At 41.8% G+C, this 16992-nt stretch overlaps 1 protein-coding gene across 7 annotated transcripts in view; it reads right to left on the bottom strand.

The window, feature by feature from the left end:
* The window catches only part of GRID2 (glutamate ionotropic receptor delta type subunit 2), a 792384-nt gene that overhangs the window by 290942 nt on the left and 484450 nt on the right, over positions 1-16992 (bottom strand). For all 7 annotated transcript variants that reach the window (XR_014171606.1, XR_014171607.1, XM_081924868.1 and 4 more), the window contains exon 5: positions 4688-4741. Coding sequence is in view for 5 of the 7 variants with exons in the window: in XM_081924868.1 (XP_081780994.1) it covers positions 4688-4741 (54 nt within the window). In the remaining 2 variants the exon portion in view is untranslated. The remainder of the gene's footprint in view (positions 1-4687; positions 4742-16992) is intronic.

Below are 16992 nucleotides of genomic sequence, written 5' to 3'. Positions count from 1 at the left end.
CATTACTTGGCTGGACAACTGGATTGCAAAATTCAGAGAAATGCAAGTTTTGAAGAGTGGTTTGTGTTTCAGTTTGGGTTTTGTTGTGGAAAGTGAGTTAGTAAGTATACCTTTAGATGTGAATTTCTCCTCCAGCCTTGGAGTTAAGATACATTTGTATGCAGATATTGCCCCAGTGCTGATATTTGACCCCTGACAACTTTTCACTTGGGTAATGTAGCCTTCAGGTGAAAATGATTCCACATCCCTGTGATCGATGATTAATCTTTTCCAGTCCTGGAGGTCTACTCACCAGTACCATCAAACTGTCTTGGGGCAACTAATCTTTGGAGAAAGGGAACACTGAAGAGGTGGAACTAAATCATTTCTCCATATTTCTGTTACTCAAGAGCTTGTCTAAAACTTAAAGTACTATTAATAATAAAAACACATTTTGAGATCCAGTAAGCAGGGCAAAAAAACCTATTCTCTATTCCATTGATCTGGATTAGAAAGTGAAAGATTGCTTGCTAAGAAACAGAGCAACTGCATACACAAAGACTTTAATACAAAAGGAACATTTTTAAAGAAATAAATAAAAAATCACTGCTGCACCTTATTTTCCAGTATACTGCAGTTCTGAGCACTGATACACTGCATTACTTAAAATAGCAGGTCAAGTAAAGATTTTCCACATATTCTCACATCTCAAAGTGAGCAAACAAAACCACTGAAGTTCATAGTATATAGAGCAAGAGTGGGCAATGTGTGGTATCAAATGCTTTTTTGTGGTTTAAAAGCTCTCATTAAAATTGCTGCTTCAGAGTTTGTAATGAGACCTGACAAGCCACTAAAGTGTGTGGGAATCTTAGTTTTACTTTTAAAAAAAGAGTCTCTTGCGATGTGAAATGTGTGATGGGCAAGATTCAGCCCCAAGGGTCCATACTGTGCTCTGTGAAGTTTTATTGAAACTCCACAAGTCTTATATTTCTGGCCTGTGCACCTTGCAGAGATAAAACTGAGTAGGTGATGTTTGATAACAAATTTTAGGCAGGAATCCCAAGGTGGGTGGGTGGAAATGGGAAAGAGACAGAGGAAAGAATGAAGGGAGCAGCCTTCTACTGAGTCGGACCATTGGTCCATCTAGCTCAGAATGGTCTACATTCAGTGGCAGTGACTTCCAGGGTTTTAGACCTACCTGGAGATTTCCCAGACCTACCTGGAGATTTCTGGGATTGAATCTGGAATCTTCTACATGCAGAGCAGATGTTCCACCCGTGAGCTACAGCCCTTTTGCACAAAGGACCCGAAGTTAATCTGGGCAGAGTGAGAAGTAAGGCCATCTTTTCTGAGTTCCCTGCTTTAAAATTTCCCTCTTATTTGGGAACAGATAAACTGGTTTGGTTGCTTGATCTTTTGAATCCATGACTACCCCTGGTCTGCCAACTGCAGGAGATTTTTGATGCTTTGACCATTAGAGGCTAGATGGGGAAAAACTCTGGCAAATGGAGGCATCACTGACAACATAAAAAATGGACCTGGTTGCCTGCTTCTCAGCTGGTAAAGAAACCAGTGCTGTCAGCTGTTCCTGTTTGTAAGACCTGAGTGTTTCCTCCTCTCCCACACTTAATCCCTCCTTCCTTCTTTAAAAAAAGGCTCCCCACAGCCCTGCCCAACAAGAATCTTACTCATTGTTAATACTCAGCTCTAGAAAATATATGATTAGAATGAGTGTGTCTATGTGTCAGAGATCGGTGCTTCAAAGAGAACATGCTCCTTATTTTTTATTAAATTTATATACCACCATTCATTTGAGTACCACAGGGAGATCTGCAGTATAAATCCACAACATACAGAACATAGCAACAACATAACTCCCCCAGCCCTATAGGTAGATTCAGGTCCCTCCAATCTGGAAAACATATCCAGTGATTTGAGTTTTCCATCCTTAGGCTAACCTCATCTAAGCTATGTGCCCATTATGACAATTCAGAGCTTCAGAGCATGTTGAACTCTGCTTCTGGGCTTTACTGTTATACACCAAGTTATGTTTGCCTTGGTGGCATTATTGGGAATCCAATGGAAGCAGTATTTCAGATTCTACTGTAGAAGAGCCTGCCTAGGGGAGACTTTTCAAAAGCCTAAGATTAGACTTCATTATTTAGCACAATTCTTAGCTATTCCCCGCTACCTGAAATTCTTTAAGATCTTATCACCTTACAGTGAATTTCCCCATGAAACTCAGTGCGTTTCTTTCCCAGATCTTCAGTATAAAAATGTAAAGGGATAGGTCCTTTTAGGCTGTTGTCTGGCACCTACATTGCTTTCCTTTAAATTACCTTTTAACTTGCTGGTGTGTTTCTAATTTGCAGTTTAAGGTTTTTATTTTAAAAATGTATATTTGCCTTGTAGATTTTTAAACTTATCATTTCAGATGAAATATAGTATAGAAATGTTTTAAATAAATGGAAAAAATATGCAGGAGAACGAACAACAACAGCCCGATGAATTTGCACAAATTGCATTACAGATGAAAATTTTTCCAATTGCAGGATTTGAAATCTGCAGTTGTAGAAACCATTTTTTAGATTTTGCACTCCTGATTCTCATAGGCAGCTTAAAATCATGATCTCATCATAAAGAAGGGGGCTGCTTTAAAGCTCAGATTTCCCGCTGAAATATAAATTAAGAACAAAACAAGCAGGTAGACCCTGATTAAGATAATTTATTGTAGTGTGATGCAATTAAGACAATCTAATAATTAAACATCAAAGCAGATGTCTGCGGCAATCAAAAACAGATCAAGGAATATGCTCATGATTTCTCTAAACAATACATGATGTGGAAGATACAGGTAGAGTAGGTGCTATTCACTTTACACTGGGGACCAATTGCCGCCTCACTTAATTAAAATCATGTAACGTGGACATAATATATTACTCATTAAAAAACAACAAGTGAATGCTCCATCATACTAGAACAACCTAACTGAATAGGATTTTGCTATATTATAGTCTATGCCAGTGACGAAATGATTTTTAAAGGAGCTTTGAGTGGTTTCTATCCATTCTAAGTGGATTTTAAAAAGATAAATAAATATGTGGAAAGCAACTGCACTGCACACTATGGCATTTGCAAACAAGTACATAGTGAGCCAGTTCGGATGTACTGCTAAGCCAAGGGTGGCTAATCTGCAGACCACGGAGTGTGTACAGCTCCCCAAAAGCTTTTATGCGGCCTCTAAAGACTCCTCCAAAAGATACCTTTTTATCTGGCTATTTTAATTGGGTGGGTGGGTTGCCCTGCTGCAATATGCAAGTCTTGGGTTGGTAGCCTCTTCTTAACTTTGCTCATTTATGAGCTGTTTCTTAGAGTAACTCACCCAAAATTGTTTTAGTTTTACATCTATATTGACAGCGCTTTGACCACTGTTGGCTTCCTCCACTGCTGCTGGCTCCAACAGCTGCAAATGTTTCAGCTGAGGAAGTCATACAGAGCAGTTAAAGGCATTTTAGCTCTCAGAACCAGCAGCTGAGTAGAAAGAGTCAGGGGCAGCAGTCCTTCACCCCACTGCGGTGCTGGAGTGTGGAGGAGTGGGAAGCACTGATTTATTTTTTACTCTTCCAAGGATCCTTCTGAGAAAAGTCAATGAGCAGTGTTTCTCCTCTGTCCGCTCCTGTGCAGGAGTGAATAGGAGAGAAACACTGCTCCGTACTGCAGCAGCCTCTTACGGTGGACCAAACAGCTTCCAGATGTGGCTTGCCAGTGGTTTCTGAATTCAGATGCAATGGCAAACTGTGGCAGGTGACTTCAAATCATGTTTTGTTACCCTGGTTTGACTTTCCCTTTCAAGTCAAGGTTTGTGAGTTGACACAGATTCAGACCGAAAAACAAACTGGTTTGACTTCATAAACCATGATTTGGTGTGACACCTGAATGCAACCATTGTCTCCCCAAATGAAGAGAGGGAGATATTCATTGGCCTGGGTTAGTTTTGGAGGTGGAGGCCTAGTTACTTTCTCCTTGTTTGGGCAAAGGTGTCTGCTCATATGATGCCACTGATAGGAGCTGGTACCATGCTAGATCATTTGTGGGTCAGGCATGCACATCAAAACAGTGATAAGAGTAGATGTTTTTTGGGTGCTAGAAATACAACTCTGGCTTACCAAGGCCAGGGAAAGTTGGCCTGCAGGCTCAAAATAATTCTCCCTTCTTGACTAGATGTAGGCTTTTATCTAAGTTCCACTGGAATTTATGGGAATTCATTAGGTACCGTATATCTTTCTCCAGCTTGCACTGAGCCACTTAACGTAATTAAGGATAGTAGAGGAGGAGAGCAAGCAAACACCACTGAAAAGATTCATTAGACTCACAAAGGGAAGATTGCCTTTGGTTTTTGGATGTTTTGTTATTTGTTGTTTTTTATTTTAAAACATCCCCCAAAATAGGAACTGCAGCTAAAAGAAGTAGGGGTGGGGAGAGAAACTAAACATGCTCAGCAGGGAAGTGCTTTTCATTTATGTTATTCAGCTTCACAGTCTTTTCAATTCTATTTCCGCCTTACTTTTTTTTAATAAAAAACAACCACCACCATTCCCACCCACCAGCACGCCTGAACTCTGCTCCTGTTACATTGCTCCTTGTTGGCAATGTCAAGGCCAGCTCTCAGTATGGATAAAAACAGGATTCACGTTCAGCTGACAGTTACCTCATTTATAATGATCCAGTGACAGTCAAAAGCAACCAAATTGGCTTCCACGACCTGAAATAGAAAACAAACCAGCCATCAGTCATCTTTTCTACATGAAAGCCAATGACTATTAAATAGATGCTTCCCACAAATGACCAAGCTGGGGCAGGAGGGGGAGGGGAACGGTAAATAAATAATGATAAAGGCATTGGGTCTGAAAAGACCTTTACTATTCAGCTGAGAGGGAGGGAGAGAAAGATCATTTGAGCAAAATGTTGCCAAAGCATTTTGGTTGTTTTCAGGCATTGCTAATCAAATGTGGGATTATAGTGCATTTCCAGCACCATGGAGAACAATGGGCCCCTTTGCTTTCAAAATCTTTCTTTCTTTAAATGGCCAAATGGTTAAAGCTTTAATACTGGATGGCAAGCAGGAAAACAGCAAGAGTTTCATGCTTCAGACAGTCTCCTCTATTTAAACCAGGCCTCCCCTAATCTGGTGCTCTTCAGATGTTTTGGACTACCACTCTCATCAGCCCCAGCTAGCATAGCTTTTTAAGCACCACCATGGGAGCGTACTCACTTGCCGTACTTTGTTTATTCTCCCTTAGATCAAGCACGAGGAAATCTGGTTCTGTGTATTTGGCTCAGAAGGAAGTGCTGCTTCCACTGTAATCCCGAGGGGCCCACTGACAAAAGGTAGGGGCTAAAATAATACTTTTTAAAAATAAAATAAATAAATAAATAAATAAGGAAGGAAGGTACTTTGCCAAGGGCACCATCAAACCTGGCCCTAGCTTAAATAATTCTTAAGGTTACAGAAGCTGCCTGCAGATAATTCGTTCTGGTCACATTTTTGTCAGCGTTGTCTGGTGCAGAAAAACATTACAGTATTTTTCTTTAGTGTTTCCATTTCCTCCCTCTCTCATTCCCTCCCTTCCTCAAACACACACGTCTAGTGATGGAGGTGAGATTAATTTGGTCCATAATTTAAAATGAACTGACCTAATTTTATTTGCTGGCCCTGGATTTCTGTGTGGAAACAGCTATTGGATGACACACTTCTCAGAATTTTGCAACACAGTTTCAATTTTAAATATGCACACAAAAGCTTATTTTGGGAGGAAATGCATTTAAATGCCAGCAAACATGCAAAATGTGTACATTGTGTGTTCTTTATTAAAAAGTGCATACAGCTCCAGCGCAAATTTTCATGTGGCTTTATTATTATTTTTTAGGTTCGCAAAAATGGATGCACGGTATCTGTCAGTGGAGCAGTCTTTCTGTATTTATTTATATATTTCTTGGACAAGGTGTCCCTTTTAAATTCATGGCCTAATGTTCTTCCATGCCCTTGTCTTTCCCCTGAGCTTGCAGGATTCTTCACTGAGTTAGTCTACCACAACATCATCAAGGAGGCAGGAGAGCAAATGGGATTATGATAATGAATAGTCACTAGAGAAACAAAGAAGTCAACTTCCCTAAACTCTCATGAGTCATTTGCATGGCATGAAACAGGTGAGCGGATTTTCTTCGTGGTATTGATTGATTGATTGATTGATTGATTGCTACAAGGAGCAAAACCCAAAGAGGAGGTTTAGAGTTTTCATCAGTATTGGAGACTCTGGCAAGTTCTGTTACATCCATTCAATTTATGATCACTACTACAGAAGAGAGAAAAGAAGATACTATAGAATTCACTCCCACAGGAGGCAGTGATGGATATTAAGAGTTTGGATTTGATATCCCGCTTTATCACTACCCAAAGGAGTCTCAAAGCGGCTAACATTCTCCTTTCCCTTCCTCCCCCACAACAAACACTCTGTGAGGTGAGTGAGGCTGAGAGACTTCAAAGAAGTGTGACTAGTCCAAGGTCACCCAGCAGCTGCATGTGGAGGAGCAGGGACGCAAACCTGGTTCACCAGATTACGAGTCTATCACTCTTAACCACTACACCACACTGGCTCTCAACCTGGATGGATATCAACTGGATATCAACCTGGATGGCTTTAAAAGATTAGATACATTCATGGAGGAGACACAATGCTCTTCCTTCATGGTCAGAGGCAGTAATGTTTCTGAATACCAATTGCTGGAAACCACAGAAGGGGAGAGGATTCTTGTGCTCGGGTCCTGCTTCCCACAGGCATCTAAGTAGCAACTTTGAGAACAGGATGCTGGATTAGATGGGCCATTGGTCTGATCCAGCAGGCTCTTCTTATGTTCTTACTATGTACTGACAGGTTACCAGACTAAATTACAGGGTCCTTCAAGTCTCACCATGCTTTAGAAAGAAGGCACATATAACATTGGCTTATTCAAGATCATTTGTTCATTTCACCCAGTAGTTTCTTCTCCGGCAGACACTGTTCAGGTTCCATGGCTAGTTTCTTCGCTCTCTCCTGCTCCACTCTCTTTGTCTCCATCATCAACAAAGCAGATTTCTCTAGGATCCACCCATTTGTGTTCTTTCACTGCCTGTCTGGTATCTGGCATGTTCCACAATCTGGGGATAAGTCTTTTCTATAAGGGACGCAGGTGGCGCTGTGGGTTAAACCACAGAGCCTAGGACTTGCCGATCAGAAGGTCAGCGGTTCAAATCCCTGTGACGGGGTGAGCTTCCGTTGCTCGGTCCCTGCTCCTGCCAACCTAGCAGTTCAAAAGCATATCAAAGTGCAAGTAGATAAATAGGTATTGCTCCAGCGGGAAGGTAAATGGCATTTCCGTGTGCTGCTCTGGTTCACCAGAAGCGGCTTAGTCATGCTGACCACATGACCCAGAAGCTGTATGCCGGGTCCCTCGGCCAATAAAGCGAGATGAGCGCCGCAACCCCAGAGTCAGCCACGACTGGACCTAATGGTCAGGGGTCCCTTTACCATTATATATATTTTTTAATGCCAATCCCTCTGCCCTCTTAAACGAGAAGTTTAAAAACATTGTTTTAATACACATCCTAATATTAGAGAGAAGAGCTAGTGATGAACTGCGAAACTTTTCCCTACTATAAAAAGTGCAACATGGTCTTCAAGAAATTAGAATCTGTGGATTTTGGCTTGTTGTTCCAGTTAAAAACAGAACTAGAAGTCTGAGAGCAGATGGATGAGAGGAGAATGAGGCTGGGAGATGGCTTCCTAAATGGCAGTGGAATCTTAAGACACAGCTACTCAGAAATAAAGTACACAGTTATTTAAATTAGATGCACCCCCCCACACACACACACCAGTAAGGGTGCTTATGCATGCTGCCTACCCCTTTTTAAAGGTACTCAGCTTTGGGGAGGAAGAGGGGTAAACATAGTTACTTGCATCCCGTAAATTAGTTACATCCCATTTGGATTACCATAATGTACTCTACAAGTGTCAGGAGAGCGTGCAGAAGCCAGGCCCTCGTACTGGTAGGGCCTTGCAGGGCTGGGGCCTTCCTGAGTTTGGTCTGGAAGGGTAAGGCGCGGCCGCACAGGTGAGGTTTGACAGAAAACTCGTACCACCTGGTGGCAAGGGCTCTTTGCACAGCAGCACGCTACACACCTAGCTGTGCTTCGGCTGCCTGACTTCTGGTATTCTGACACTTGTACCCTTGGCTTCCTGACTCCTGGTTTCCTGACTCTTGGGCCCTTGGTTTCCTGACCCTTGGACTCTTGGCTTCCTGACTCCTGGTTTCCTAATTCGTGAACTCTTGGCTTCCTGACCCCTGGACTGCTAACCCTGGACTGCTGACTCCTGCTTCCCGACCTCTACCCTGGTCCTGACATACCAAGCCCGGACTCCGACTGCCCGTAACCTGGACTGTGACAACAAGGGGCTGCCTTTAGATGCTGTGGCCACATTGCTGACCAGAGCGGGTTACAGGGAGAACAAAAAAGCCTTCAGTGCCTACCAGTCCATTTCCAGGCACAATTCAAAGTGCTGCTGGTGACCTATAAAGCCCTCTATGGCTTGGGTCCAGGCTATCTGAAGGACTGTATCTCTCTATATGAGCATGCCTGAGCTTTATGATTTTCTGGGAAGGCCTTCCTCTCAGTCCTGCCACCTTCACAGACATGTTTGGTCATGATACAAGAGAAGGTCTTGCCAGTGACTGTTCCTATATCGTGGAACTCCCTCCCCCTGCCTGCTTTCCTTTTGTGAGCAGGCAAAGACCTTTTTCACCACTAGCTGTTGCGGCAGAGTCTTCTGAGTGTGGATGCTGTACTTTGTGTGTCTACTTTGAAATGGATTTAAGCATTTTAGGTGCTGTTTTTAATTTAATGGGGTTACTTATTTAATTGTGTTTAATATTTTATTTATATTCATTGTGTCTTTTTAGTTGTCTTTGCTTTGATTTATGCAGTGAGCCACTTTGGGTCCTGCACCGGGAGAACAGCAAGATATAAATAAAATAAATAGTAAGGTTACTGTATTTGTTACATATGTAATTTGCCTTTACTATGGCAAGCCTAGAGTTGCAAAACAACTATAAGGAGTAGCTTAGACATAAAGTTGGCAGACTCATAGTCACTCAGTGAGTTCCATAGCTGAGCAGGGATTTTATCTAACAGGTTTAATATAATTAAGCTTTGCAGCAGGGAGCTATTATAGAGATCTGATTTCTAGCAGGTCCGCAAAGCATCACTAGCATAAAATATCCTCCCTAATGCTTAGAACCACCCCACCTTCCAAAAACACAAAGAAAGTCGTACTCTTCTATTGTCAACATACAAATTTCCATATCAAATCTTCAATAAAAGTACACCAAGAAGAAAGCTTCTTAGCACCATTTTGAATCGTTCCCCCATCAACTGGTACACATTAATATAACCAACATCACTGCTCTTTGCCCGAATTGTTCCTGAATTTTGCATTGCATGAACAGATCCCAAAGCCCTGAGTTCTTTTCTTTAGCATTTCCACCCCAATGGTAATCCAAAATGGGCACAAAATGATCCTTGGCAGGCCATGCAGTTGCACTTTTTAAAGATGGGTGGGAATGTTTGGCAATTTTTCACTGGTTCTTTTTTTCCTATGAAGGGCAGTGGGGGGGGGGAGTCAATCAGGAGCCAAAGCCAATGTAGGTGGAGCCAGAGTCAAAAGTAGTTGCAGTCACCACTCCGCCTGCCCTCTCTCCACTTCTATATGATCCGTACGGCTTCATAATGCAATGGGGAGCAATAATAAAAAGCTTTTGTGACACGAGGCATGGAGAAATCCATTTGGTAGAGGGCATATAAAGGCATCCAGCAGTTTAATGGCCTGCACCTCAGATGGTTGTGCATGTTTGGAATTCATTTGTCTACATCGTTGGCTTTGTGACAGTAAGTAGTGCTCTGTACATATAAAAAGGAGGGACAGATTGGAAATTTCCATATGAGACAAAAATCCTGTGATGGTGCTGTTTATGCAAGTCACATCTTGAGCTGAACAGGGAAAATAACACATACACCATGGAGCTAAACTATAGAATGCATTCCTAATGAGGGCTGGAAAAGCTTATAAGACCTAAACCTTTCTCCCAGAATATGAAGTGAAGCAATGTTAACCCCTGGCAAGCCCTTTCCACAAAGCCATATGGAAATCTGAAGGGTTTTCAGACATGCTTAAACATCTTGCTTTCAAACTATAACAAAAGGCCTTAAGACATATCAAACTAAGCAGGAGTAGCTTGGAATCTCTGCAGCAAGGAAAAATAAATCATCCACTTAATTACCAAACATCTGATTGGCACCTCCAAGGTGAAGATCTACTGTGGATTTCAGGTTTGGTTTTTAATTGCATAAAGGGATAGAAATTATTTAGAGCATGCCTGTAATGAGCAAAACTGATAAATTAACAGTCTCACACTGATGATTTATCAAGCATGCAGCAGGTATGTTGGGTAGGTGATTGTGACTTGTTCCAGCTGAGCGTGTGAGCAACTGTTGCTGCTACTTTTCTAACAGCTGGGATGGTCCAGTAGACAGGGATCTAGGAGACTAGTCCTTGCACAGCCATGAATTTGTTGGAAGGCCTCAAGCAAAATGAAAGCCAGTGTAGAGTAATGGTTAGAGTTTAGGCCTAGGACCTTGGACATCAGGGTTCAACTCTCCCCTCAGCTATGAAGCTCACTGGGCAACATTAGTCAACATCGGGACAACCACTGGCTCTCAACCTAACCTACCTCACAGGGTTGTTTGGTGGTTCTTGAGCTCCTTGGAGAAAAAGTGGGACACAACTGCAGGAAATAAATTATTAAGAAATAGTGACTTCTCTGTCTCCAAATCTCCTTTGTAAAATTGGAATCAGAATTAGCCAGCATCAGCACCACAGGAAAAGGTGGTGGAGAAAATATATCTGAACTGAAAAGGTTCTGGATTAAGGCAGATATTTTTGTTCCAATGTCGCTCCAAGGCTCTTGAGTTGCACCACCAGTGAACTAAATTCAGCAGTAAGGAGATGTGTACGTATGTGCATGTGCACACATGTGGGAACTATGGCACTCATTTCTCTTGGGCAAGTCAAATCTGAACTGCTTATTTTTTTAAGAAACATTATCAGATCCCTTTTGTCCTGTTCATCTCTGTACTGTTGAGGTTAAAGTAGGCTTTCTCAACCTCGGCCCTTCAGATGTTTTTGGCCTACAACTCCCATGATCCCTAGCTAGCAGGACCAGTGGTCAGGGATAATGGGAATTGTAGTCTCAAATCATCTGGAGGGCCGAGGTTGAGGAAGCCTGGGTTAAACAAACTGTGCTTTATCTTTCTCCACCCCCTCTCTCTCTCTCTCTCTCTCTCTCACTGTGTGTGTGTGTGTGTGTGTGTGTGTGTGTGTGTGGAGTGTGGAGGAATAGCATTTGCCCGGCCTTTGGCTTTTAATTATTTGTTGTCTTCTTGAGTGGGTGGGGTGTTTTAATCTTGCCTTTTCAAATTAGGATCGTCTTTTATATTTTTGTTTGTTTTCTTTCACACTGGTTTTAATGTATGTATTTGTTTATATATTGTAAGTCGCTTTGAGTTATTCTGGTTAAAAAAAGCGACAAATAATAATAATAATAATAATAATAATAATAATAATAATAATAATAATAATAAATATTGCAACTTGGCGACAAGCCAGTGGGTTAGGTTTTAGCTGCCAACCCTCCACTCCTCTGCCAACTTGTTCATGACCAGGACCCCAAATATATGGCAGATTTGAAATGGAAATCATTATTTCTTAAAAACAAAAGCCCAGGAAGTAGTGATGCTTTTGATTAATCACTGGATACACCAGGTTGGCACACTGCATTGTGAAGACGACTTCACACTCCATCAGATATGGACGCCACTCAACCAAGGAGCACAAAAGTGGATGGAGCAGGGAAGCAGATTATTATTTTTCCACAGAATGCACATCGGGGAGAGATTCTGCAGAGTGCAGGAAAATGCTGTCAAGAAGACAAGGGATGAGCGAAGAGAAACCATCTGTCATTGGCAGGAACTCCAAAACTTCTGAATGTTTGGGAGAGCCTAACAATTTATCAGTGTTTTCTTCTGTCATTCACTCTCAAGCCTTCAAACAGGCTAAATGTAAGACAATCCGAAGCAAGCAAGCCAGCAATGCTGCCAGTTTACAACCTGCTCTCGTTTGTAACGAAAAGACATATAAATAAATAAATAAAATCCTCCAAGCATTTGAAATCGCTACGCGGCAATGAAGACCTAGCAATTTAGCAGAATAATACAAAAAGTAAGTTGTACACTTTGCTGTCACTCCTAGTGGTTCCGCTCCATTTTCCCAGGTCTCTTTAGGGTATGTCAAAGTTAGCGCTTTTACCAAACGCCTGCAATACCAGGACTACAACAAAGCCCAAGGGAATCGCTAGCTGTGTAAATACACATTTTACTTTGAGTGCCACTTGGGCAGAAAATGCAGCTTAGGAAAGGTTGAAATAACAAACTAACACTTAGGCAGCCTTTGTAAATTTTGAATGTTAGGAATGTAAGGTGCTGCCTTTCATTGATAAATGGTCAATTTATCCATCTAACTCAGGGATGCTTACACTGACTAGCAGCAGCTCTCCAGTGTATCAGGAAGGAGTCTTTCCCAGCCCTACTTAGAGAAACCAGTGTTTTAGCATGGGATCTTTTACCATAAAAGCATATGCTCTATCACTGAGCCATAGTCTTCCTCAAAGTGTTCTCCCATTGTGCAGATAGATTTATGGTCAACTGCCGCTTGGCCAACACTTAAGTGATGGTGAAGTGCTAAAGTATATTTACTGACCTTAAGTCTCTTAAACATTGCTTTATTTATCCTTCCACTGAGCTGAGACAAAATAGAAGGTGATGCGGCATTGTGTGAGAAATGTATCCCCCATAAAATGTGCCTTTGCTGCTTGCAGGGTAATTGGTTTGTGTGTGCAAAATGGATCAGACACGTTCGACTGTTCAGAGTTAGAACAGTAGGCATTGCCTTCATTTCGATTTGGCTTTGTAATGACATCACACATCACATATCATTCTGCTTGCTGCATGACCCCTTGATTGGCTGGATCACACAGACAGCAAAGAAAAACCGCTAAGAAGGGCCGTGAAAATGGAAGTAAATAGAGCAAAATATTGTGAAAAGGGCAAGCTTGCTCCCTGAACTATCCAAAATTGGTCTCAATGATATATTTTAAAATCACTGTCGATCTACATTATATTTCTTATTTTCTTATTTTCTTATATTTATTTACGGCTATTAGCCCATAAAATATGTACAAACATAAAAAGCACAGAAGCATAAAAACCAATACATCGAACGACAGAAGAGGAACACCACGATGCAAGAGTGGGACATTGAGCAGTGACAAATAACAGCTTGGGGCCCGGAAAGATCCGAGGGACGGTTCACAGAGAAAGGAGAACTGGAGACGAGATCCATCATGCACTCTCATCATAACTGTCCGATTAGTTTTTGTTGTTGTTGTTTTTTGGTGGTTTTTGTGTGTGAGATAACCGCATTCAGGAATCTCGCCACCTGCAGAGTTACAGAAGGATCTGTATCCTGCAAGAGCAGTGCGGCATGTGACTCAACAGGCCTGCCAACCAAGCGCAGTAAAGCAAGACCCAGGAATTTAGTCCTGGCTATGCTATGTAAGGGACAGTTGAACATTATGTGTGGAAGAGATTCAACTGTTTTCCCGTCACACTCGCATAGCGGAGACACCAAACCCTTGGAAAATCTGTGGTTCAGCAGGTTCGATGGAAAAACATTGAACCTTGCACGAATAAATGCAAGTCGGTGTGGTACTGATGAAAGAGATGACATGTATGATGGAAGGCCAAGTGGTGGGGTTATTCCGTGATACCTGGGAGAGCAGACACCCCCACCCCTGGAGAGGTTGTGTTGATTGTCAATGTCTGCTAATCTTTGCTCGATGAGGCTTTTGGCTGAGCGTAGGTTCATCTTTAAGGAGTCCGCTGGGGAAATTCCGATGCTCAGAAGTTTGGCATGGATTTTTCCTACCCACGGATTAACAAAGTCATCCCGCCAGAGGCACTGAAAGAGGTAATGGTCGGGAAGCCTATGCCAGCTGGACAGCCAATAGCCAAAGACTCGCTTCCAGATATATTTGTTTTAGAATGGTTCTTCCTTAGTCACGTTCCACATCAATTCAGATACACTGCAAGAGAACTGTGAATACTTGGTGGCAGTGGTTTTCCCCAGGGGTACTCAAGGGTACGCAGTACCAGCACACCATTTTGTTGTTGTTAATTTTTTTAAAAATAATATTTATTGAAATTTCCAGAAAAATCCAAAATATAAAAGAAAAAAGAAAAAAGAAAAAAAGAACATTTACATTTAGGCCTTACTTTCATTAACATCTTTCCAGGACTTCCCCACCCCACCCCCTTTTGTATTCCATTTCCATTAAATTAGTTCCACAAGTTCTTGCCCCAAATTTTAAGCTTATTATCATTATTATCATTGACCCAATGTTCAATTTAATTCATCTTATACGACCACTTTCCCTTTATATTCCACCGTCCTTTCACTTAAAAATATTTTTTTCCCCTAAGATCGACCCCTGTTCCCTTCCACGAATTCCCCTCTTTAATACACAAAACATCTTTTTAGTAGTCTTTAGTTTCGAACACCCAGACTTCTTGGTCTAGATTTTGCAAATCTCTGGGACATCATGCTCATATTTTAGTACCCCAAATTCTCACATTTTTTGCAGATCCTCAAGTCCATTCATTGAGGATTCTATTGATATTCCAAGATAAATATTTAAAACAATGTTACAACACAATCTATTGCACTTGTGACCCCCTGCCCTGTTCCCAGGCTATCCAAACTACCAAACCCTAGTTCAACAGAACTTCACTGCACGCGGCTGAGCAACCTGTTAAAAAAATGTAAGCCTCTGAAATGTAATGTAATCCTTTTGTCATGCCAGAAATATTGAACACAGCAGTGCTTATACAGGCCAGATTGCAAAACTGTGACAACGCTATGAGGCATACAATGACAACTGATACTCTCCCCCCGCCCTTTACAGCAACGTGTGACATGATCTGGAACCTTGTTTGGATAAAAAATCTCCCCTTACTTTCTGAGGTGATTTCAATTGTTTTCAGCATAGTAAAAACCACCTGAAGGCTTCACATAAACTCACAGAGCTGGTATTGCATGGTAGAGACACAAACTGTCACAGGACCGCCTCATTTGCGTCTCTCTGTGGGTTTCCTTGGAATCAAAAACGTTGAAATAGCTTTATCTAAACGTCCACTATCTATGCTACAGTGAGTGCCTATCTGCTCACAAACCCAGCTCCACCTTTCCAACTGGAAGCACACTAAACGCCTTTGATCCAGAACTGCTATCAAACACCACTGGCATCCATGTTATCTCATGGACCAATGGAGCTGGTTATTGTCAGTGCTCTGTACTTGGATGTACCCGCACTTCCTTTCTCCCTGCAGATAGAAGAGTTGCCAGTAATGAGACCCAGACATCAGTTCAATGATGTGATCACTGCGAGTCAAACAGATCTGAGCACAGGCAAAATAAGACAGAAGGAATCCGAACTGTCATACTCTAGCAAATCATAAGACAAGGCAACTCCACAAGTTCGCCCATCTCCCAGGGGCAAAAGAAGCAAGTAGATCTACACCTGGGGCTCTGAAAGGCAGGAGGAAAAGACAGCGTGCATGAGAACAGCAGGGGATGCGTCTTAAAGATGAAGGCTGTGTTAGCTGATTTGGAGAGAGGAAAGAAGCAGGAGGGAAAGACAAAGAAAATGCATTGTTTGATGCAAAGTTAAGAGCTGGAAGAGACGCATCCAGTTCCCTGCAGGGCCTGTGCCTGAATTCTCAGTGTGTGTCTCAGTCTCTCCCCCCACCCCCAGCTGCTATTCTATTAAACTGCTGCCATGTTATCAGTCTATCTCTGCAGTGGATTCCTGCTGGGGCCACAGCAGGACCTGTCCTTTGTCTTTGCCCCTAGCCCTTGAGCTTCTCAGTGGAGAAATCAGTTACAGATTAATAAAGCACACCAGAAGCCAAAGCTCATAAAGCTATTGTCACCACAGGCAGGAGGCTGGGTGCATCATTAATCTCTGTTGCCTAATGGCACATGCAGTATGTACACAAGCAGATGTACACACAAACACGGTTGTTTTTAGGGAAAACAGGGCACCTGATGTCATTGTAGCATCAGTTGATTGATAAGTGAGTGGCCCACAGGATATGAGATATAGATTTGGATCCAGCTCCCCATGCCCACTGGCGTGATCATATGCTCAAATTGTATATATGTGTAAATAAGCCATATATCATAAAGACACTACAGTTTCTGCTATACCTCATTTCCAAAAGGAAACATAAACCCTGAGTAAACACCTGGAACCCCTAGAATCTTGCACTGCTCAGAGAATGGAATGGCACGCAACAATATGTATATTTCTTAAGCAGTTTTGTAAAGTTTTCCTAAATAGTGGTATACATCTTTGGCACATATTTGTGAAAAGTGAAATAGAAACCTTTAAATATGTGAACAAATGTTTTCAGAAGGTATGGTATTCAGCACCTGCAGATTCTAATGCAATCTGAAGTGACCAGCATCTCTTAGACTAGTATGTGGATTGGAACATAGCTGTCTACCAGTTCTTACGTTTCTCTAAAGGTTTCAATATGATTCTTGGCAGAGTAAACACTTATTTGGGGGCGTGGGCGGCAGTTATAGTTAGAAATGCTTTGAAATAAAAATAAAAAAGAGACAAAGAGAGAGAGAAACTACATTTAGAAAAACATAAAATTAGGCTTCTTCAAAGTAATAACTGATCTGTAATGGTTTGCCTTCTCTTACAATATATAATAGTAACAGCTTTTTTTAAAACCGTACT

This window comes from Podarcis melisellensis (assembly GCF_964234715.1).
Source record: "Podarcis melisellensis genome assembly, chromosome: 9".
Taxonomy (NCBI): domain Eukaryota; kingdom Metazoa; phylum Chordata; class Lepidosauria; order Squamata; family Lacertidae; genus Podarcis; species Podarcis melisellensis.
Note: the sequence above shows the minus strand (reverse complement) of the source record. Positions and strands in the feature narration are given on the sequence as shown.